The following is a 23,896-nucleotide window of genomic DNA, read 5'->3' on the forward strand; positions in this document are numbered from 1 at the left end:
ATGTTGAGCTGCTTCGCTTGGAACAACCCTGCCACCAGTCATTTCAGTCCGAAATCTAAAAAACGAACTGTTGATGAACCACCCCCTTTTCAAGTGAATCATATAACTTCTTCCTGCTTCATTATCCCTAAAAACACTTTAAATATCAGCCTGAAAACTCTTGCAAATTCATAGTCTACACGTTAATTATCCCTAAATGAGATTATAGCAGTGCACTTTGTCTGGGCTTTTTGTCTAGACTTATTGCCCAACTGCAGAAATTATAAAATGCTGTGGCTAGAGCTTTGTTAGCTCTTCCACAAAACGTACACCTACATATATTGGCTCCCTTTCAGGAAAAGAGCCATTTGAAAATGTTTATGCTTGAGCCATACATCGGTCCTTCCAATAGGCCCCAAATAGTTTTAGAATCTATTTTGCAAGTATGCTTCCAATCGACCACTCGCTCTTCCTGGGCCAATCTTCTCTAAGTTCCACACTTTAAACCTTCTCGCTGTTGACGTCATGTTTTTGAGTTCCTTACTCCAAAAAGATGGAATGAGCTTCCATCTCTCTTAAGGCAAGAATTTAAATTCTCTACATTCAAAAATAACTTTAAATCGTATGTGTTCACAGCACTCCTCTGAGGCTATGTTTCTAGTGGTTCCCTGTCCTTGTCTTTCTTGATTTTAGCACCAGGACACCCTGCGAGTTGCAGTGCGCCATACAAATTCAATTAGCAATCAACTAACAAATGACCCAAAAATAAACTGTGTGCTTGCACATACCCTTTTTGCTTGGTTATACTATTGACATCAACCATGAGTTATGGGCCTCGGCTTTAGTTAGGTGCTGGAAAAGCAGAAAGATGTGACTTGGTTAACTTTATTTAACAATCAGTATAGATTTTCTTCTGTTCCTAGTTCATAGTAAAGTGAAAGTGACGTTGATGTATGCTGCAGCTGTCTCTTTGAGCAACTGATAATAAGCTAAATTATTTAGAATGCAGTGGATTGAATGGTCTACTAAATTTGAGGAAAGTCATAGCACAGCTGCTCTCAAGGTTCAAACTTTGCAGAGTGGCAGACCATGTTTCTTTGGCTAGAGCAGTTCTCATATACTGGGTGAGAGTCAGGTAGGCTGATATTTTGTTTCTGTTAATAAAAAGTGGTACCAACATGGGCAGAAGTTATGCTTCTTATCAGACGATATATAAAGGAAGAATCTATTCAATAAAAAGTTTGTGCTTGCAATTTATTTTGGATTTTTTTTGCGGCAACCGTCCTTCATGTAGGAATACACTAGAAAGCAAATTAAATGTGATTACTTGTAAATTAAGCTTCACCTCTGCTCTCGTCACGCCTAAAAATGTGACGCCTTTGTTTTCGTTTGCAGATAGGTGTGCTAAATTAAACTTAATGTGATTTATTGGTGGAACCACTATCACCTTGGATAAGGCAAAGTTTTATGAGGTTTTGTTTAATGCAACTTTTAATATTGGGTTTGGTGGCATACTTTAACAATTATTAAATACATTTTTGGTTATGCAGTATTGAAGCAGAAATCCTGTTGCTCATATTATGGCTTTGCCAGATCAGTTTCTGCCGACGAAGTGTGATACCACATACTGTACTATGTGCCATAATTGCCGAAAGATCTGTATAATGTACAGTATATAATCTCTGAAAATGTCAATAAAAATATGTTACAAAAAAAAAAATTATGGCTTTGCCAGAACTTCTTGATGTGCACAGGTGTAATATAAAAAATGAATTTACTTTCGATAGTATCTGGAATTGCTTTTTTAAATTCTTTTTTTAAATTTTTTATCTGGCTGCAAGAACATGCTATGGAACAGATGTACAATGGGTTTTAGCATTCGCAAACCCCACTATTTCTAAAAATCAGAGTGTTTGTGAATGCTACATTCCATTTACTTGTGTACTGAACCCATTTAGTGATTCACTAAATGTGTTTAGAAATTTATGATGATTCAGTATCTGGCAAGAGCGTCTTGTAGGCGTCTCTTCCAAATACTAAATCGGTTTCCTATTTCCCAAGTTGGGGTGGTAACTCGTTCGCAAAAGGGATGGGGTCCCCAGCCCCTTCCCCCTTCGTGTATCTACAAAAAGAGTCTAATAGGAGTCCTCTTAAACAAAAAAGAGAAAAAGAAACTGCTTTTAAAAAGTAGCCCCGTTTCCTTTACAGAAAATGGCTGCAAAAAAAATCAATAAAAATTGCTTTATTAAAAAAACAATCATAATCTATAGACCTGGTGGTCTGCTGACCCCAGCATGCCACCATCCCTGTAATAGCTGTGAATCGTAGTAGGTGGCCGTTTGAGACCTAACTCATTAATGATCATGAAGTAGGTCATATTGCGACCCACTACGATTAAGTATTTTGTGAACCAACCCTTTAGTACGTAGGCCAGTTATCAGAATACCACACTGGTTGCAAAAATACTGGTCTCAAATTGCGGCCAATATTTTATGGCCAGTGCTTTGTACTTCTGGCTGTCTGTTCTTTGTTGGTATTTAATCCGGAGGCTGCTACAAATCTATTAATTTTAATGTGAAGGCGAGTGTTCGAATCACAGACACTGGGGATTAATCTTTTTTTTAGTTTCTGGGAGAGTGCCCAATATAGGCCATATAGAAGTTGTTATCCATATTGGAAAGATCTTTCTAAAAGAACAACTGTATGCAAATATCTGCCTCAGATGTAACCTAGTAAACATGTGTGGCCTTATGTAGGCACCAAACATTATCATTAATATTGAGGATATGGAATTGAGTATGGGTTAAAATTAGTCGGTATAACCTGTATTTTTCAAGTTGCTATCTCTTCAATCTTGTATGCTTCCCCCTTTTTAATGACTTTCATAATGTTCTTCATAGTATCTCATCTGGAAGAAGCACCAGAAGAAATCATTGCCAACTAAATCAGGCTAGGGTGTGCGATGGGAAACCCTGGTGCTATGTGCAAAGTCACAGGACCGCTGAAAATGTTACAAACCTATACCAGTGCCAGGTTGGGTGCTATGGAAATGATGAGTAATCTAACCTATTAGGGATCTGTACACTGGTGCAAAAAAATAATAGGTGGCGAGAGGGTGGTACACAAGCTACAAAGCATCCCTTATAAATAAATGGGTGTGTTGCAGTTGCAGTCATCCACACCACATTTTCACGTTCACAAGTTTCTGACAGCTTTGTGGAGAAGCATTTTCCTGCAAAAAAATGATAAGATTAACCCTCTTATGATTTTATTAAAAGACTCGAGGCTACCATTATGCAATGAACTTTTATTGCTGCCCCAACATGCAGCCCTTTAAAGAACGCATTACATCATGAATAAAACCATTCCAAATAACAATATATAACGTCATGGTAACTAGGCATCATCCTCTTTTATTCGCTGCTCCTGTACAGTTAAGTATACTTTCTTTAACTCTGCAATCTAATGATGATTGTGAGCCTATTTGTAGACTCTTACTAATAATTTCAAACTAGATTAATATTGATAAGGTAAGTAACCTTATCGATTGACCTTACACTAGCTACATCAATGTTTTTATATTATTTAGCAGGTAAGTTAAAACCTAACTTCCTGACTATCAACACCGTTCCAATTTGAGGTTGCCCCCCCCTCTTTTAGGTCGAGCTTAGAGCAGCGCTTTAGTAAGGGGGTTTTCAAAGTGCTATCAGAGGCTTTTGCTGCCCTCAAGCTTGTGTGCATGTGCTCGTGAACGCGCGCAGCCGCCATCTGTCATTTCTCCGTCACGGGTAATTAAGTGCATCGCGATCACTTTAACTTTCGGCGCCCCCGCGGCCAATGCTTTTCGCGCGCGCTTGTTATCTCTATCTCGAGCTCTTAACTTGCATGTTGGGGTTGCAGTGTTTATGCTTGTTTTTGTTGTATATAGGTAAGCTTTTTTATTTATGTGCAGCAGCTCCTGTTACACTCCCGCTCCGTTTGTTGCTCTCCCGATGTGCTTTCATGTCCTTCCAGTGCATCGGTGCTGCCACCAGTCTGACTGTTCCAAGTCAGTCATTTTGTTTGCTTTTATACATCATAAGTTAAAACCGTTTCTGCCGGATGCTGTTGAGTTCTACTGGTTGTGCTGTTTTTATTAAATTACTCAAACACAGGTGAGTTCACAAGTACAGAAAGAGAAAAACGAATACTACTGCCAAACAGAGAGGAAATTGTAGTAAACCTTGCAAACTGAACCACGCCTACTGCCCAATCAGCTGTCCTGACCTGAAATAATAAAATGAATCCACCGAATCTCGATGTTGTCACTCTTGTCTAGAAAAGGCATACGACCAGCAATGGCTTTTAAATGGAAATTTAATTTTTTGCACTCTCGTTTGTCCATGATCATGCCGTTTATATTGCTCTTGAACTATGATTCCTGCTTTTTCTCTCTTCGTTTCCCTTTCACTCCTCATTCTGCTCTCTATATATTTGTATTCTTTCACCTTCAGTCTCTGCCTGTTACTCTTCCTCACTCATTTCTTGTTCTGTCTAACTCACTTCTCTCCTTTCTTCACCTTGTATCTATTTCTCAACACTTCCTTGTCCCTCTGTCTTCCTAGTTTTCTTACTCTCATTTCTATCTTAGTTTGCACTCCCTGTCCTCTCTCGCTCTGATTTTTCTCCCCTATGGTTCCCACTTTCTACCTTTTCAGGCTTCGCCTTGGACTGTTGCATAATATGCTGTATAGCTAAATACTTATAAGGTCCCAAAAGCGAGGGACTGGCACATAATTTTGCACAGACAAACGTAATTTTGCTCTAACATTTGCACTGATGGATTGATGCAATACATGTGTTTTTGTTCCAAACAGCTCATGCACATCTTGTTTTTTGCACGTGTTGATCGATGTAAACTGTTATGCAAAATTGGCATTTTGTTGCAATCTGCACTGAATCAAATTAATGCATTCATATATGTTCATGTACAGTCCTTGCTACAGTTGTCAATTTAAATGCAAGGTGTCTATCTAAAGCGCTCTGATGCCTTTGGACAAAGTTTGCGCTATATAAAACTGCAAGAAAAGTCCCTAAGGTCTATTATCACTATGCAGAAACAAGTTGCCAGCATTGCAAGAACAAAAGACAAGCATTGACATAGCCAATAGGTCTCGCCTTGGGGACCTTATAAGTGTTTAGCCATGCAACAGTTGATGTTGTTGCACCAAGGATATTGTGCTGCATAACGAAATACTTATAAGAGACCTATTGGCTGTGCCAATGCTTGTTTCCTTTGTTTTATAACTTATATAATATTAATTTTTACTTTACATTGAGTAACGCTTCCTTACCCCGATCTCCTTGATTCCTCCTTTGAGGACAATTACTCTTAGCCGCTTTTGAAACGGCTTGAACGGGGCCCGCATCAAGAGGAAGGCGCTTCCCTTCCAGACCACAGCGGAGCCCCCGAGGCATTGCAGCCGATCGCTGTGCATCAGGAAGGAGGGCTCTTCTTTTAGGGCCGACTTCCACTATGACGTGGAACCCACGTCGAGCTTTAAAGCAGAGTACCGAAGCATTAAACACCGGCAGCATTTCAGCCATCGCTAAGCTTACGGAAACAACAGAAAGACGTCGTAGGTCACGATATGAGTGTGACCCCGCCCGGTTAACTAAAGCCCTACCTCCCGCTATCCAAAATAAAGAAAGAGGTTTTGTTATGTTATGTCCAAAGACTTAGTCAGTTTACGCGAAATAGCAAGAGTAGTTGTGCTTCTATCTTCCTCTATTCAGACTCACTTTTCAGGTCAAACCCTATTACAGCTGGAGACCAGATCCCAACACACAGGCAGTGGATGCCGTCCAACCCTGGAACCAACAGAATGGTTATGCATTGTCTCCATATTCTTTAATCCAGATAGTTCTTCTGAAAGTCAGATCAGAACAATGCAAAATAGTACTAATTACTCCATTCTGGAATACCCAAGTTTGGTTCCCTGGAACAAGCAGTAGACGTACCACGTTTTATCCTCGGGAACAGTGGCCTTCTTCAAGGACAGGAAGGAGAAGAACATCCCCTCCTCCTAGAAGGCAACATGAACCTTCTTGCTTGGAAGATTTCAGGAAATCCAAGAGATACTCAGGCCTTTCAAGAAAGGTAAAAAATCTACTGGGTGAGTCATGGGCACCAGGAACTAGGAAAAGATACACTGGGTTTGGAAAAAAAGGTGTAGTTGGTGCCTGGAACAGGATTTGGATCCCTTGGATGCTCCTGTAGTACATTTAGTAAATTATCTTGCAGGTTTATTTAACTCAGGCCTCTGTTATAGAACAATCAACTGTTTTGCAGCGTGAATCTTTCTGGATTCACTATGCTGTGCATTATTCCGCGATCTTGTGGTTGGGTCCGGATTCGTAGTCTTTTCTTTTTTTTTTTTTTTTTTTTGTAGCCCAGGTGGGCGTCGACGTCCACCATTTGGTGCACCTCCCGTGACGTCGTCGTGCTTCCTGCGGAAGTCCCACCTTTGGGGCGCCATCTTCAGATTCTTTTTTCCGCCGTTGGGTCTGGATCGTCATCGGGAAGCTCCAGAATTACACTCGAAGGAAGAAGGAAGAAAAGCGAGTTTCGTCGATAGAATCACTAGAAGATATCAGGAAAGGAAGAGATTTCATCAGGAGCGCGAAGAAAGGAGGACCAGCGCCCCTTTTCTTCGACGGCCTTGGAGAATGCACGCTCAGAGACCCTGAGCGCAATGGACAAGACGCCATTCAAGTTCTGCCCAAACTGCCACCACAAGTTCGCGCAGAAAGACCAGCATCCGGTCTGCAACCTCTGCCTACCGGTCGATCACCAGAGTATCGACTGCAACGCCTGCTCAGCCTTCGCGCCGAAGACACTCAGGGTGAGAGAGCGGCAGAGAAGAGCCAACGCCAACATGGATGGCAAGGGGAAGCCCCCGACGCTCTACGATCTGGGCCTCTCCACGGACGACGAGGACAACGTCGCCGAGACAGCCGAAAACTTCACGGTCGTAGAGACCGACAAGAAAAAAGAAGACGAGGTAAGAGAATCGTCGAGCACAAAACAGAAAGTACCTCGACAACACGAGGGTGACTCGAGAAAATCCGAGTCAAAGTCCACGAAGGGAGCCCCGGCGCCAAAAACTTCGACGTCCAAAGGGGGAACCACGGACAAGAGGCCGAGCGGATCCTTAGAAAAGGACTCCCTGGTGCCGAAAGACGCCGAAAGGCAAGGGTCGTCGAAAGCATCCCATGAAACGGGCCGATCGACGCAGAAAGAACGTTCGACGTCGACGCAAGTTTCATCGAAAAGACCCGCGGTCGACGCCGAAAGCATCTCCGAGATGGAGAAAAAGAAGAGGCGGCTCGAGGCCGAAATGGAGAACATCCTTCAAAGGAAGAAGGAGTTCGACGCCAGGATGAAGGAGTTCAAGATTCCAACGGTTTCATCGGCGGACGTCGGTGAGGTCGAAGACGAGTTCGACACCGAAGGGCTGACAAGGGATCTCGAAGAGGAAGAAGAGCCCTATTATGAGGGAGAAGCCGAGGAAGAAGACCAACGGTCGTTCTACGAATCGGCGGCATCTACCAGCAACGACGTCGAATGGCACGATCTCGACACCGAAAACCCGGAGGAGCCCGTGGACACGTACCCTTCGAGGCCTTCGCCACCCGACGACATCGGGGTCTACAATATGGTGGTCAGGAGTGCAGCAATGGCCTTCGGCGTCAAACTCGACGAGGAGAAACCGAAAGCCGATTTTCTCGTCGAGACACTGCTCCCCATCCAGACAAGGAGCCAGTTCCTCCCCATGCTACAAAGCGTGATGAATCAGGGGAGAGAAGCCTTCAAGGAACCTGCGACCTGCCGGTCGATCACGCCCAGGACAGAGAAGAAATATAAGCACTCCTCCCTGGACCCCCCTTACATCAAGGGTAGCGTGACCGCGGACTCCATCATAGCCTCCACGGCCAGGAGAAGGGCCAACGTACCAGCAACTTCGGGCCCACCTCCGGATAAGGAGAGCAGGAGGATTGACCTCACAGGAAGAAAGGTCGAGAGGAACGCCGCAATGCACTGGCGCATGGCGAATTCAAATGCACTCCTCAATAGACACCAATACCAGCACTGGGATGAGATGGGGGAGCTAGTAAAGCACCTCCCCGAAGAATACCGCCAGAGAGCCTCTCACCTGATAGACGAAGGCAAGAACATCGCCAACTCCTGTATAAAGACGGCGTTGGATGGGGCAGAGACTTCAGCAAGACTCATGGCCATAGGGGTCACAGAGAGGAGGCATGCATGGCTAAGAATCTCGGGATTCAAACCGGAAGTGCAGAACAACATCCTTGGCACCCCCTTCAACGGAGAGACACTGTTCGGAGCAACAGTGGACGACAAGCTCACCCAGCTGAAAAAAGAAAACGAGACGGCGAGGTCCATGGGGGCCCTACAGCTGAGGGGAATGAGGCGAGGAAATCCCTCGAGGAGACCCTACGGTAGGGGAGGAAGCCAGCAGGGGACGTCGCACCAGGCGTTCCAACAAAGTCAGCAGGGTGAAGGTCACGGACAAGGTCAGCAGAAGCAAAACTGGCAATATCAACCTCGGGGCCAGTCCTTTCGCGGGAGAGGGAACGGACGTGGCCAAAGGAGGAGAGGGGGCGAACAGCCCTCGACGAAGTGACTCAGCACGCAAGAGGACGCCTACCCTCGTCAGGACCCCAAGGGTGAGGCGCAAAAAAGTGTCATCAGGGGGAAGAGAAGATTCAAGAGCCTACGAGCATACGACAACAGTAGGCGGAAGACTGAGGTTCTACCTTCAGGAGTGGCGGCGTATAACCACAGACAAGTGGATACGGAACGTTGTGCAGTACGGATACTGCGTAGATTTGGAGAAAAGACCTCCAAACAGGAAACCAAAGGGAAGACTGAGATCGGCCCAAGAACTGGCAATACTCAGAGAAGAAACGCGGAAACTCCTGCAAAAGGGAGCCATAGAGACAGTGCCGTTCAGAGAACGCAACAAAGGGGTCTACTCAAACTACTTCGTGGTTCCGAAGGTAGACGGAGACCTCAGACCCATACTAGACCTCCGTTACCTAAACAAGTTCATCAGAACGCAAAGGTTCAAAATGACTTCACTGCAGGAGGTTCTGCCACAGATAAGAGAAGGGGACTTCATGGTCACCGTGGACCTCAAGGATGCCTACCTTCACATCCCAATAAACAGAAGGCACAAGGGCCTTCTAAGATTCAACATCGAACAAGAACACTACCAGTTCACGACCCTGGCCTTCGGATTAAAATCAGCACCAAGGGTCTTTACAAAATGCCTGTCGGCGGTAGCGGCGCACCTACGAAGGCAGGGAATACATGTCTACCCCTACTTGGACGACTGGCTGGTCAAGGCAAACTCACGCGGAAAGTGCGAGAGGCACGCAAAACGCGTAACAGACACCCTCACGAATCTGGGATTCTCGATCCACTGGGGAAAATCATCGATGGAACCGGAGCAGGTGAAGATTTTCCTGGGGGCAAAGATAAACTCCCGCAACAGTACAGTAGTGCCCAGCGACAGGAGGACAGAGGCTCTACTGAAGGAGGCGAAGCTCTACCAGAAGGGGCGAGCTCTGACAGTGAGGGCTGTGAGAAAGATGATGGGGATGATGGCTTCCTGTATCCAGCTGGTGCCGAATGTACGCCTGCACATGAGACCATTCCAGGAATGGCTACAACAACAATGGTCACAAGCAAACGGAAGTTGGGAGGATCTAGTGGTTGTTACGCACGCAGTGCAGGAGGAGATAACTTGGTGGAACAGAGACAACATAACAGCAGGGAGAAGCCTGACACCACCAATCCCAACAGTGACCATTACCACGGACGCATCGCAGAAGGGATGGGGAGCGCACATGGACAACCTCAGAGTGAGGGGTCTATGGGCCCCAGCAGATGCGGTCCGCCATATCAACTACCTCGAGTTGAAAACAATCCTGCTAGCCCTGAAGGCATTCCAGAGGCACCTGTTCAACAAGAGGGTGTTGGTCCAAACAGACAACACCACGGCGATGTTCTACATCAACAAACAAGGGGGGACACAGTCGTTCCCGCTCTCATCCCTAGCTCAGGAGATTTGGAGATGGGCCATACCTCTCGGGATAGATCTACTGGCAATTCACCTACCGGGGAAGGACAATGTGGAGGCAGACTGGCTAAGCAGGCAGACCTCAGCATCACACGAGTGGGAGCTCAATGGCCAGGAAACGGAGAAACTCTTCCGGAGATGGGGGACTCCCACAATAGACCTTTTTGCAACCCGCCACAATGCAAAATGCCAAAGCTTCGCGTCCAGGCAACCAGATCAGCAATCCAAGGGAAATGCCCTATGGATAAGCTGGTCGAGGACATTTGCCTACGCCTTTCCACCGATACCCCTGTTGCACAGAGTGCTCGACAAGTGCAGAACCAGCAACATGACCCTGATCCTGGTGGCTCCGCAGTGGGCGAGGCAGACATGGTTCTCACAAATTCAAGAAATGGCACAAGGCGACCCATACAGGTTCAAGAGGAGGAAGGACCTGCTCTCAATGCAAAACGGAGAGGTCCTGCACCCAGAGCCAGAGACCCTCAACCTGGCGGCATGGCTCCTGAAGACCTAGAGTTCGCACACCTAAGATTGCCGCCGAGCACGATGCGAGTGCTACGGGAGGCGAGGAAACCAACTACACGTAAATGCTACAGCGCAAAATGGAAGAGGTTCACTGTGTGGTGCCGGAAAAAGGGCCTGCAAAACAGAATGACAAGAGACTCAACAGTACTGAGGTACCTCACACACCTTCTAAAGAGTAACCTCTGCTCGAGCTCACTAAGGGTACACCTAGCGGCCATCGTGGCCTACACCAGAGGTGAAAAAGGTGGAAGTTTCTTCAGCTCGCAGGTGGTGAGGAGATTCATGGAAGGAGCCAAAAGGATGGCCCCCCCCGAAAAGGTTGCCGCCGCCGGCATGGAATCTGAATGTGGTCCTGACGGAGCTCATGAAGGCACCGTTTGAACCCATTCACAAGGCCACACTGCAGATGTTGACTATGAAAACAGCCTTTCTGGTGGCCATAACCTCACTACGCAGGGTGAGCGAGCTTCAAGCACTAACGCTGCAGGAACCCTACATTCAGATTCACAAAGATAGAATAGTCCTGAGAACGGACCCACACTTCATGCCCAAGGTAGTGTCGGCGTTCCACATGAATCAGAGTATCCAGATACCAAGTTTCTTCCAAAACCCGACTACAAACGCAGAAAAGGCACTGCACACCCTCGATGCCAGAAGAGCGGTGATGCACTACATTGAGAGAACCAAGGAACTCAGGAAGTCGAAACAGCTGTTTGTGTCCTTTGCTACTAGCTTCATGGGTAGGCCAGTGACTAAGGGCACCATCGCAAGGTGGATTGCCCTCACTATTCAATTCTGCCACAAACAGGCTGGACAGGAGCTAGCGGAGGGGCCGCAGGCTCACTCCACAAGGAAGAAAGGGGCCACCGTGGCCTTCCTGGCGAACACGCCCATCCAGGACATATGCCTCGCGGCAACTTGGGCATCTGTGCACACGTTCACGAAACACTACTGCGTGGTCATTCAGATGAACAAGGAAGCACAGGTTGGACAGAAGGTGCTTCAGCACATTTTCAACGACCAACGCTCATCTACCACCCAGCCGCCACAGAATTAGGAAAACCGCTACAAAGTCTATGCACAGCATAGTGAATCCAGAAAGATTCACGCTGCAAAACGAATAGTTTCTTACCTGTCGGTGTAGTTTTGCAGCTTGAAGATCTTTCTGGATTCACTAGCGAACCCACCCACCTCCGCCAGGAAGATGAGGCTGGAGGAAGAGGGGGTAAAATGGAAAAGATCAAAGAAATGAAAACATACAGATAAAGGGACAAGAAGGATTAATCAATCGCCTAGGGTTAAAAAAAAAAAAAAAAAAGAGGAAAGGAAAAAAGAACCCGAAGATGGCGCCCCAAAGGTGGGACTTCCGCAGGAAGCACGACGACGTCACGGGAGGTGCACCAAATGGTGGACGTCGACGCCCACCTGGGCTACAAAAAAAACCAAAAAAAAACAAAGAAAAGACTACGAATCCGGACCCAACCACAAGATCGCGGAATAATGCACAGCATAGTGAATCCAGAAAGATCTTCAAGCTGCAAAACTACACCGACAGGTAAGAAACTATTCGGTATAGATTAGGCCTATTGGCAGGCCATTCATTAATTAATGACTATTCTATCGGTTCAGACCCTCTGATCTGTAGGGTAATCAAGGGAATAAACTTAAACGTCCCCCCCAAGACAAGGTATGACTCTTAATGGAATGTTAACCTAATTTTCGATCTGTTTTCTACATGGCCCGATAACTATTTTCTTAAAAAAAAAAAAACAATTAGCAACTAAACTAGCAACCTTACTCTGTCTGATATTCTTTAGAAGAATTTCAGATGTTAAAGCGTTAGAGATCTCTAATAGATTTTTTTCTCCAGATGGAGTGTATTTTGAAATATGGAAACGGACCAAAGCTATGACCGAAAGCATTTTCTGGCCTTGTTTTCTAGAGTATAAAAAACTATGTGTAGTGGACTGCATGAAAACATATGAAAAGAATAATGTGTAACGTTAGACCAAAGGATGAAAACCAACTATTAATTTTCTTAGTTAAACCCTATAAAGCAGTATCTACAGGTACCATTGCTAGATGGGTTAGATTAGTAATGTCAGAAGCGGGAATAGATTTGTCAAAATTTGGGGCACACTCTTCCCGTGGGGCTATGTCCAGTAAGGTGTTCTGGGCCGGAGGATCCCTCTCTGATATCTTAAAAGCTGCGGACTGGTCAAATGCATCTACTTTTGCACAGTTTTAACTTAGGTCTGTGTAACATGTGAGCAGTACAGCGTTAAAAAGCTTTAAATGTGCATAATGGTAGCCTCCGGTCTTGTAATGAAATGACGATTCTCCAATTACCAAACAGAGAGAATCTTGATTTCTTTAAAGACAACGGAGGCTATCATTATCTCACCCACCACACCATGGTGGAGATTAACTACATTTCTTTGATTCAGAAACAGACTTTAATTGAAGCATACGTATATGTAGTTTTGTATTTAATAGAGCCATATAGCCCGCCGTGGCGGGCTATACCGGCTTGTTAAAGGCCCGCTGCAGCATTAAAGGCCCGAGCCGAAGGCGAGGGACTTTAACCCTTTCGATGCTTGTGACGGAGCGGTTCCGTCATGCGCGTCGGTCGCGCTGTGCGGATGACAGAACCGTTCCGTCACGGCCCCGCCGGCGCACGAACCCTTCAGCACAGCGCGGTAATCCGCGCCGCGCTGAAGGGGTTAACAAAGCAGAGGGACTTTAAAAGCCGGTATAGCCCTGCTACGAAGGGCTATAAGGCTATTAGAACATTCTGCCACTAGAGGGCAGAATGTTCTAACAAATAAAACGAAGCCTTCAGGGAGCTCGATGGGATTGAAATCCCCTCAGGCTCCCTGAAGTCTTTTTTCACAGCCAGAGCTGTGAACAAAGACACATTGGAATGTTGGTGCTCCGGGCTTATACCAGCCATTATAAGCCCGGAGCACTCCATTGTTTTCAATGGAGCTCCCAACATTCCAATGTTCTAATCCTAAATATAACACTGTATAGTTTTGTATAACTTTTAATTTACTTGTTATTACTTGTACGTATCCAACTCTAAATAACTCGGAATTACCCGTTTTTTCTCTCCTTTTCTTTCAAACACTCTATCCCTGTGAGAATCGCTTCATTATCTACGCATTTCGTTTAGAAGAAGTCATTTTAAAGAATTTATGGCTCGCGGTCGCAGCTCTCAAAGTTACCATGACGTTATATATTGTTCCTTGGAATGTTTTTATTGACGATGTAATGTGTTCTTTAAAGGGCTGCATGTTGGGGCAGCAATAAAAGTATATTGCATAATGTTAGCGTCCGTTGTCTTTAATGGAATCAAGATTCTCTCTGTATGATAATTGAAGAATCATCATTCCCAGACGATAATGTAGATATGTTCAAAACCAACAGCTTCATAAATAGCATGTGTTCGAGGCATATGAGCTGCAGATTACACACTTGTGCATAGATCGCCATCTGGTGTTGGGCCTGGATGTTTGCAGTTTGTTTTTCCTCTTGAAAAGTCTTTGGAAGTCACGAGGTTGGTGACTCCTCCTTTGGATCGTATTGCGCATGGGCTTCGGCTCCATCCTCATATTGTTTTTTCCCGCCATCGGGCTTGGATGTGATCTTCGCGCTCCGGTTCCGAACAGCTTCCATTTCGACGGTCAACGCGCAATCCTCACCCCAAACCGCGGTATTGTTTCGCTCGCGATCTCCCCCACTCGACGCGCCTTCTCATCGGCACGGACCTTCAGTTCCAGTCGTCGACGGCGGCCTTCGGGCCTCTCCAAGCTTCGGTTTTGGCTAATGGAAAGGACTCCATTTAAAAAGTGCCCTCGATGTGGGTCCAAATTCCCCCACACCGATCTCCACGAGGTATGCAATCTCTGCCTCTCCCCTGAACATGAGGCTCGAGACTGTCCGGCGTGTAAGTCCTTCCGGTCCAAAAAGACTATTCGGGACCGAAGAGCCAGAAGAACTATGGCGCACTCCTCGACGACGATTCCGGACGACATCTTCGGAGAAGGCATCGACGCTCCAGACCGGTACACCGAAGAGGGCCTCGTCAGCGCTTCCGAGGCCGACGACTCAGATGTGGAGAACATCACCCCGGCTCAGAGGGTCGTGAGTACTGATTTCCCCCCCCCCCCACACCGAAAAAGGCTCCGGTCACACCTTCGCCTCCGGGCCTAGGCAAGACCAAGGACACTGCTGCCAACACCCCACCTTCGGGCCCGGTGAAGAAGCCAAGCAAGCCTTCCGGCGGCTCGGGCTCGAGCCAGCCTATCCCCGGTGCCAATAAACATGCTACGGCACCGAAAAAGAAGCCGACCCCCATATCGACACCGAGCTCCGCACCGAAGCACTCGGGGTCGAAACCCAGCTCTTCGGCACCGACACCTCCTTCGGTGCCGACCATAAGCACACAAGGCCACCGGCACGACACTTCGAGGCCGAAATCCATCTCGGCGCCGACCAAGCGTCCGGAGGTTCCCAAACCAGGTTCCAAACAACGAACCGGCACGGAAAAGCCTGAAAAGCCAACGGCCCGACGCCTTCGGCGCCGACGGACAGACCAGCCTCACCGGACTTATTTACACCAGATCCCTTGCAGAAAACACTCACCAAGGATCCAAAAACTGGACATTTGACACTTTCCTCCAAAAAGAGACATTTGGAGAAGCCTACTCCACCTCCGCCTCCACAGAGGAAGGACTCTGCTACCTCTCCGTTCAGAATACCTTCCCCCCCTCCTCCACCTCCTCCACCTCCACCCCCACCCCCACCCCCTCCACCCCAACCTCATCGTTCTCCCACCCCTTCTCCACACGATGATGATCACGGGGACCCATATGATGACATAGGGGATGTCCCCCAGGACCTACCCACAGGGGACCCCACTCCTACAGGATCCCCAGACCCATGGGACGACTACAATATCCCCAACGTCCCACAAGATGACCTTTACCCCTCAAGGCCATCTCCACCAGAAGACTCATTGGGGTTCCACCATCTACTTCAAAGGGTGGCACACTATCACGGGGTAGACTTGCATACCGACCCCGTGGAGGAAGATTTCCTCCTCGACACATTCGACACCACACATAGGTCTACCTCCATATTACCTCTGCTTAAAGGAGTGGTAAAGCATGCACCAGAAGTTTTTAAGGACCCAGTTAGGGCCAGGGTCATTAACTCGCGCATAGAAAAGAAATACAAAGCTGCCCCCACCGATCCCTCCTACATCAGAGGGACAGCGCCACTAGATTTCCTAGTGGTGTCCACTGCATGCAAAAGGGCAAATTCCCAGGCGTCCGGCGAAGCACTACCACCTGACAAAGAGTCAAAGCTACTGGACGCATCAGGAAAGCGCACTGCGTCACAAGCAGCCAATATGTGGCGTATCGCCAATACTCAAGCGCTATTGGCCAGATATGACAGGGCACATTATGACGAGTTAGAAAGCATAATGCACCACCTCCCTGAAAAATATAAAGCTAGGGCCAACAAATTAATTCAAGAGGGTAAGACTATCACTAACACCTCTATACGCTGTGCCTTAGATGCAGCAGACACAGCTTCCAGGGCCATCAATACCAGCGTCCTCCTCCGTCGCCATGCTTGGCTAAGAATATCAGGGTTTAAACCGGAGGTACAGGCCTCCATCCTTCACCATCCCTTTGACCAGGAACATCTATTTGGCCCAAAGGTGGATGAGGCCCTAGAAAAAATGAAGAAGGATACGGATACGGCGAAGTCCATGGGAGCCTTACAGTCACACCCTCCTAGACGCTCCTTTTGCCACTCTTCCTTTCGAAGTACATCTAGAGGCTACTCCTCAGACATCACGTCCACTTCGTACAAATCCCCCACTCAGTCCACCTTCATGAGGGGTTATCAAAGAGGCGGCTATAGGGGTAACAATAATAAAGGCAGAGGCAAAACAAACAACGCCCGCTCTGCCACAACGCCTACCCAATGACTTCCTCCCCACTCCCCCCAGACCATTCCACTCCGGTCGGGGACAGACTCAAACATTTCCTTCCCGTCTGGGCTACCATCACCTCAGACAAATGGGTGACACAAATAATTCAATCAGGCTACTGCCTAGAACTAATATCTACCCCCCCAATCATTCCACCCAGGCAGCGCCCAATGTCACAAGAACATTTAATACTCCTAAAGCAGGAGGTAATCTCCCTCCTATAAAAACAGGCAATAGAACCCGTTCCTACCAACCAACAAAACATGGGAGTCTACTCCCTATATTTTCTCATACCATAAAGGGACGAGACTCTGCGGCCCATCCTAGATCTCCGGCCCCTAAACACGTACATACACTTCGACCATTTTCATATGGTAACGCTTCAGCAGGTACTTCCGCTCCTCTTCCAAAACGACTTTTTGACCACCTTAGATCTAAAAGACGCGTATTTTCACATTCCGGTGCACAAAGCTCACGGCAAGTACCTCAAATTTGTAGTGGACGGACAACACTTCCAATTCAAGGTGCTCCCGTTCGGAGTCACAACAGTGCCAAGGGTATTCACCAAGTGCCTAGCAGTGGTAGCAGCACATTTGCGAAGACAACACATCCACGTCTTCCCATACTTAGACGACTGGCTGATAAAAGCCGGGTCATGCAATCAGTGTGTTCAACACACATCTACCACCATTCAATTACTCCACCAGCTGGGCTTCACAGTATCCCACCAGAAGTCCCATCTCCAACCATCCCACATAAAACAATACCTCGGTGCCACCATAGACACCTCAAGAGCACTAGCCTACCCCAATCCTGCCAGGATTGCAAGCATTCAATCTCTACGCGCAAAATTCGCACTACAACACTCCCTTCCAGCTCGAGTGTTTATGCAACTAATAGGGATGATGGCCTCTTGCATTTTCATAGTGCCTCACGCAAGACTCCAGATGCATCCTCTCCAAGAGTGCTTAGCGCGCCAATGGAACCAGGCCCAGGGTCAAATAACAGATCTGGTGTTGGTAGACGGTCGCACCCATCGCTCTCTGCAGTGGTGGAACACCACAAACCTTTCCAAAGGTAGACCGTTCCTGGACCCGGTTCCTCAAATAGTACTGACAACGGACGCATCGCTCTCCGGCTGGGGAGCTCATCTACTACATCTCACCACACAGGGCAAGTGGACACCTCAACAAAAGTTACTCCATATCAACCATCTGGAGTTACTAGCAATCTTCTTAGCCCTAAAATCTTTTCAAACTCAAATTTCAGGCAAGGCAGTCCTGATCCGAACAGACAACATGACAGCCATGTATTATATTTAAAAACAAGGCGTCACACACTCTCCACAGCTCTCTCACCTAGCACCGAGTATATGGAGGTGGGCAATACACCAGAAAATCTTTCTCCTAGCCCAGCATGTCCCAGGAGTCCAAAACACAGTGGCAGATCTGCTCAGCAGGCAGACACAACAGATCCACGAGTGGGAGCTTCACCCGCAAGTTCTTCACCCGTACTTTCAAATGTGGGGGCATCCACAGATAGACCTTCGCCACCCACGAAAACGCCAAAAGCTCAAGCTTCGCCGCCAGATACCCACACCCTTTGTCCAAAGGAAATGCGATATGGATGAACTGGTCAGGCAGATTTGCATATGCTTTTCCGCCTCTCCCACTCATTCCACTAGTGGTGCGCAAACTACAACAACACTCCCTCACACTAATCCTAGTAGCTCCAACGTGGGCCAGACAACCGTGGTATACCACACTGCTGGAACTATCTGTAGTGCCGCACCAAAAACTACACCTCTCTCCACACCTCTTAACCCAGAACCATGGAGAGATCCAACACTCGGACCCAGCGCAGCTCAACCTTGCGATCTGGCTCCTGAAATCCTAGAATTCGGGTACCTAAATCTTCCCCCTGACTGTATGAACGTCATCAGAGAAGCTAGAAGACCTACCACTAGAGCGTGCTACGCCGCCAAGTGGAAACGTTTTGTTGTTTATTGCCATAACAACACCATCAATCCACTGGACGTGTCCATTCAACACATAATAGGCTACTTGCACCACCTACAAAGGTGCAATCTAGCCTTTACGTCCATTCGACTACACCTCGCAGCTATTGCAGCTTACCTACAAAACAGGCAACATCTCTCACTCTTTAGAGTACCTGCCATTAAAGCCTTCATGGAAGGCCTTAAAAGAATAATTCCCCCCAGAGTGCCACCCTCACCTGTGTGGAACTTAAATATCGTTCTCACAAGGCTAATGGGGCCTCCCTTCGAACCTCTGCATAAATGCGAACTACAATTCCTAACATGGAAAACCGCTTTTCTTGTAGCCATCACTTCCCTTAGAAGGGTCAGTGAGATACAAGCACTTACCATTCAAGAACCCTTTCTCCAAATGCACCATAACAAGGTTGTTCTCCGTACCAACCCAAAATCCTCCCTAAAGTCATTTCTCCCTTTCACCTAAACCAAACAGTAGAACTACCAGTATTTTTCTCGCAACCACAGACCGTTGCAGAAAGGGCTCTTCACACACTGGATGTCAAACGAGCCTTACTCTACTACATTCAGAGAACACAACCTTTCCGTAAGACCAAACAACTGTTTGTAACCCCATCTCAAAATCGGGGATAGCTAGGTGGATTGTAAAATGAATTCAAATCTGCTACCATAAAGCAAAGCGAATGCTATCCATTCCCCCGAAAGCCCATTGTACACGAAAAATAGGGGCTTCCATGGCATTCTTAGGGAACATCCCATTTGATGATATCTGCAAAGCAGCTACATGGTCAACACCGCACACTTTCACCAAACACTATTGTGTAGATGTGCAAACTAAGCAACAAGCTAGTGTGGGCCAGGCTGTACTCAAAACGTTATTTCAAACCACTGCAACAGATACGGGTGGTCACCGCTAACGGTGGGTACTGCTATATAATCTATGCACAAGTGTGTAATCTGCAGCTCATATGCCTCGAACGGAATATGCTACTTACCATTATGCATCTGTTCTCGGTATGTAGAGCTGCAGATCTACACACGCCCACCCGCCTCCCCAGCTTCCTTTATCTGTTCCAGTTTATCTTATTTAGATAGCACACACATGGGCATCTTCACTGTTACTACTACGCTCCATCTTTCCCTGCTGGCGAAAAACAATCTGAGGATGGAGCTGAAGCCCATGCGCAATACGATCCAAAGGAGGAGTCACTGACCTCGTGACTTCCAAAGACTTTCCAAGAGGAAAAACAAACTGCAAACATCCGGGCCCAACACCAGATGGCGATCTATGCACAAGTGTGTAGATCTGCAGCTCTACATGCCAAGAACAGATGCATACTGGTAAGTAGCATATTCCTTTCATTTTAAGTAAGAAATGGGCCAGAGCGTCCTCTAAGATCAGTTATTTAGAACTGATTTCAGTTTTATCCTGGTTAGGGGGAGGACTGATTTGCTTCTGATGGGCCACAGTTCAGCAGCCACATAGTTTCATAGTGAACCAAGGGATATGTGCATGCTTAGCTTATCTATAGACAGAAAGCGTTTGGCATTGTGCATATATTTTGCGGACTCAATGGTGAATGTGTACCCTCTCATCTTTAGAGCGCATAGGTTCCCATTTCTATTATGAACATGGAGCTTTGGGTGAACCATATACAAGTTTAAATATTAATTTGTGGTCTTTGTACCTTTGTTGTTTATTTTGACAAAAATACAGCCACCAGCATCTAAATGAATTACTATTTAGTTTAATGTTAGTTTTTTCACATAAATGTTCTGAATGCAATTTACCTCCTCAAAATTGTTAAGTAAATGCCATTTTTTCTTTCTATCATTGTAGGTCATGAGCAAGGGTTTTGCATGATGTGTACAATGCAAGCTCATGTTACCCAGGCCCTTGCTAATTCTGGCAGTGTCATTAAGCCTATGGCTGTCATCAACGACCTTAGACGTAAGTCACCTTTAATCTCACAGTTTGAGGTCGCTTTGAATTTTAATTGAATTTGTAGGGCAGTGGAAGGAGCAGTATGCCATAATGATGACATGAAAAAAAGAGTCTGTCCTTTCTGCAAAGAAACATCATAACAATATGGCCATATTCTATTGTTTTTCTGTAAATAGCAAGTGTCTATTTTATTATAATTATTGCACTTTTCTGTTCTAGAGTTGTAATTAAAATGCATATTTTTCTTTAAAATGTTTGTTCTTGCATTGCTATCACAGATTGACTTGTCTTTTTCCTATTCAAAAAGGTATAGCAAAACATTTCCGTTTTGGAAACCAGGAAGATGCACATGAATTCATTCGCTACACTATTGATGCTATGCAGAAGGCATGTCTAGATGGTAGCAGCAAGTAAGTGCTAAACAGCGTATATTTTGCGGCAATTTATTTAACAAGCATTTGCAAAGATTGCTAGTCAGACTTTAAAGTGCTGAAACATGCAACTACAGATTTGTACACACTTTAGCACAATAATTCCAGAGCTATTGACTTTGCCAGTACTGGGAGAAAATGAGCAAAAACGATTAATTTCTACAGAGATTTGAACAGCTAAAGAACTGAATATGACAAACCGTGTGATAAATACGTATAATTTGTGATGTGAAATGCCTTGCGGAAGAACGTTTGTGGCAGGATAGTACACAAACAGCTGATAACATGAATTGATAGAGAAAGTCTCCTCAGTGGAGCCATAACACACTTTATGTATGTTTTAAAGACTTTGTAACAATAGGTCTAGATGCAAAGATTTACAGTCAAGACAGATCTTAAAAAGAAACTGTTAGATTTGCTGAATGTAAAACAAATACGATTTATTTTTAAATATGTTGCTTTTGGTTGAGTTTTTTTATACTAGCAGCCATCAGGGGTTCATAATTAATCCCAATGATAACTTGGAATTAATAGTTTTAACTAAAGCATTTGGGAATTAAGTGTGATAGTTGAGCATCGTGCTAAGAGTTGCTCTAGAAATCTACACTTTTAAAAAGAAATTCCTTAATGGGTCCACACCACACATATGAAGACAAGTTGATTTATTCAGCATTGGACCTTTTATAGATTTACTTGCTTAAATACTGCCCATTGTCAGTCTGGGAATCCTCTGTAACCATTGTTAGTGCACCGTAAGATTCTCACTGACAGTATAAATGTAGAATAGACCTGCCTATGTGTGGAGAGCTCAAAACACTTCTTTACATATATATTGTTTGAGGTCTGAGTTATTCGCAGTGCCTCACTTTCAAGCTTTTTGCTCCTACGTCTCGGCCACATAAGCCTGTAGGACAATGGTAATGGTGAGTCATTTCATTTCAGAAGGAATCGTAAGTGCAAGTAGAGTAGATACTCCATTCTCATGGCTGTCTCTCTGAATATAATGCTAAAGTGAAAGTCATTTTTTAACCTGAGCTAATTGTTTCAGCAAGACTGTGGTTTTATAGCTTAAAGCTTTGCATAACATTTTTGTCGGTGCTTTTTCATACTCTCACGTCTTCTTCCCATGCCATACGATCAAATCTATCTTTGGAAATCATTTTTTTCCAGTATTGGGGTATCTGTCCTAGATTCACATGCCTGAATCATTCCCCATTGTCGGAGTGGGAGTCCCACGGTACATAAAAATAGCAATAAACATGCATATAGAAACCATACCATAGGTAACCTAGAACCAGAAAGTAAAGTAGCTAGAAATCAACAGGAAAAAACCCTCCACTTTCATGACTCGTCCAAGTCATGATATATAGTCCAAGCTACAGCCAGTCAGGCTACAGCAGCCTCCAGAATGTTCTCCTCAGAGGCTCAGGCTCTCAGATTTTCTACTGCCCGTCGTGTGAAGGGAGTCTCCCTGAGGTCTGCTCAGTACTTCTCAGGTTTCTTCAGAAATTCTTAATTTTATGATGTCTTCTTCAAAGAAATCTCTCTTTCGACCTTGTGAATCTTGTGGGAAGCTCCGGCTGTTTTTAGAAGACCCCCACAAAAAGTGCATTTACTGCTTGTATCCTGACCACCAGGTGAGAGACTGCAAAATCTGCAGAACTTTCCCACAAAAGACTCTGAGGGACAGACAGGGACGTCTGCTTCTGTGGTTACAGAAGAATAAAGATCAGGACAATCCCATATCTGAAGTTGGAAGTATTGCCTCTGTTAAGACTGCTTCCTCTAGGAAGAGGACTGCTGACACAGATTTATTTTATCCTGGGGCTAAGGTGTCGAAAAAACAGCACACCTCTAAGAGTGCTGAGCTGCCTTCTACTTAAAAAAAAAAACTCCTCCACCTTCTAAGAGTAAAACTCTGCCATCTACGCCCCGAGAAAGACTGTGAAGTCTCAGGCTTCAAAACAAGTTTCTGACAGCGATTTACCTCAAAAACGGGGTCCCTCGTCGACGAGCTCGACGACGATGTCTTCGTCTACGAAGCCTACCGTCGCCGCGACTTCGACTACTACTTTCCCGTCGCCGAAGCCTCAGATGATAATGTCGTCGGCATCCTCGCCGTCCGCGCTGGTATCCATCTCCTTGAGACCAGTCCCGTCGTCGAAAGAGGTGAAGTCTACCGTCGACGTTCCTTCGACGACGAAGATTAGAAGAGTGTCGGCGACGATTGCCTCGTCGACGGCCGTTTCGTCGACGGCCGACTCGTCGTCGGCGGTCGTCTCGTCGATGATCACCTCATCGACACCCGCCTCGTCGACGACTACTTCGTCGACGCTACAGCTGTCTTCATGCAAGGCTCTTCAGGTTTGGTCGTCGTCTGCGCCCACAGCATCTTCTACATCGTCTGCAACACTGTCTACGCAGTTGCCTCCGTCGGCAGCAGCGCCGCCTTTGCTACAAAGACGTGGATCTTCCTTGGAGGTCCTCTCTCCAATTCACACCTCCCCTACTAAGGTTCCTCTTGTGTTACCTGAACAGTTGCTGGATTATGGAGAGGATGATGAAGAATCGGATGAGAGTGATATGTTTCGTACTGCCAGGAACCCTTCTGAGCTCTTCATTAAATATCAAGATGTGGATCAAGAAGATGATTTCTGCCCGGAGACTGTTCTTTCAGCTCCAGATCCAATCCCTAGGGCCCAAATGCCTTTGGCTCTTCTAAATAATCTGCAGTACATGTTGGATGATTATTAGTGCCGTTTCCCTCCATCTGAATCGGCTTCTTCTATATCACCTACACCCATTCCTCAATCTTCATCAGCATTGAGGTCGCCCAGACCAAATTCT

General features: G+C 46.1%; 1 protein-coding gene across 2 annotated transcripts in view; it reads left to right on the plus strand.

Annotated features, from left to right (window-relative positions):
• Positions 1-23,896, plus strand: part of USP42 (ubiquitin specific peptidase 42) — a 521,578-nt gene that overhangs the window by 71,421 nt on the left and 426,261 nt on the right. For both annotated transcript variants that reach the window (XM_085629020.1, XM_085629022.1), the window contains exons 4-5: positions 20,514-20,624; positions 20,926-21,028. In XM_085629020.1, coding sequence (XP_085485146.1) covers positions 20,514-20,624; positions 20,926-21,028 — 214 coding nt within the window. The remainder of the gene's footprint in view (positions 1-20,513; positions 20,625-20,925; positions 21,029-23,896) is intronic.

Source organism: Triturus cristatus, chromosome 10 (assembly GCF_964204655.1).
Source record: "Triturus cristatus chromosome 10, aTriCri1.1, whole genome shotgun sequence".
In the NCBI taxonomy this organism is placed as follows: Eukaryota; Metazoa; Chordata; class Amphibia; order Caudata; family Salamandridae; genus Triturus; species Triturus cristatus.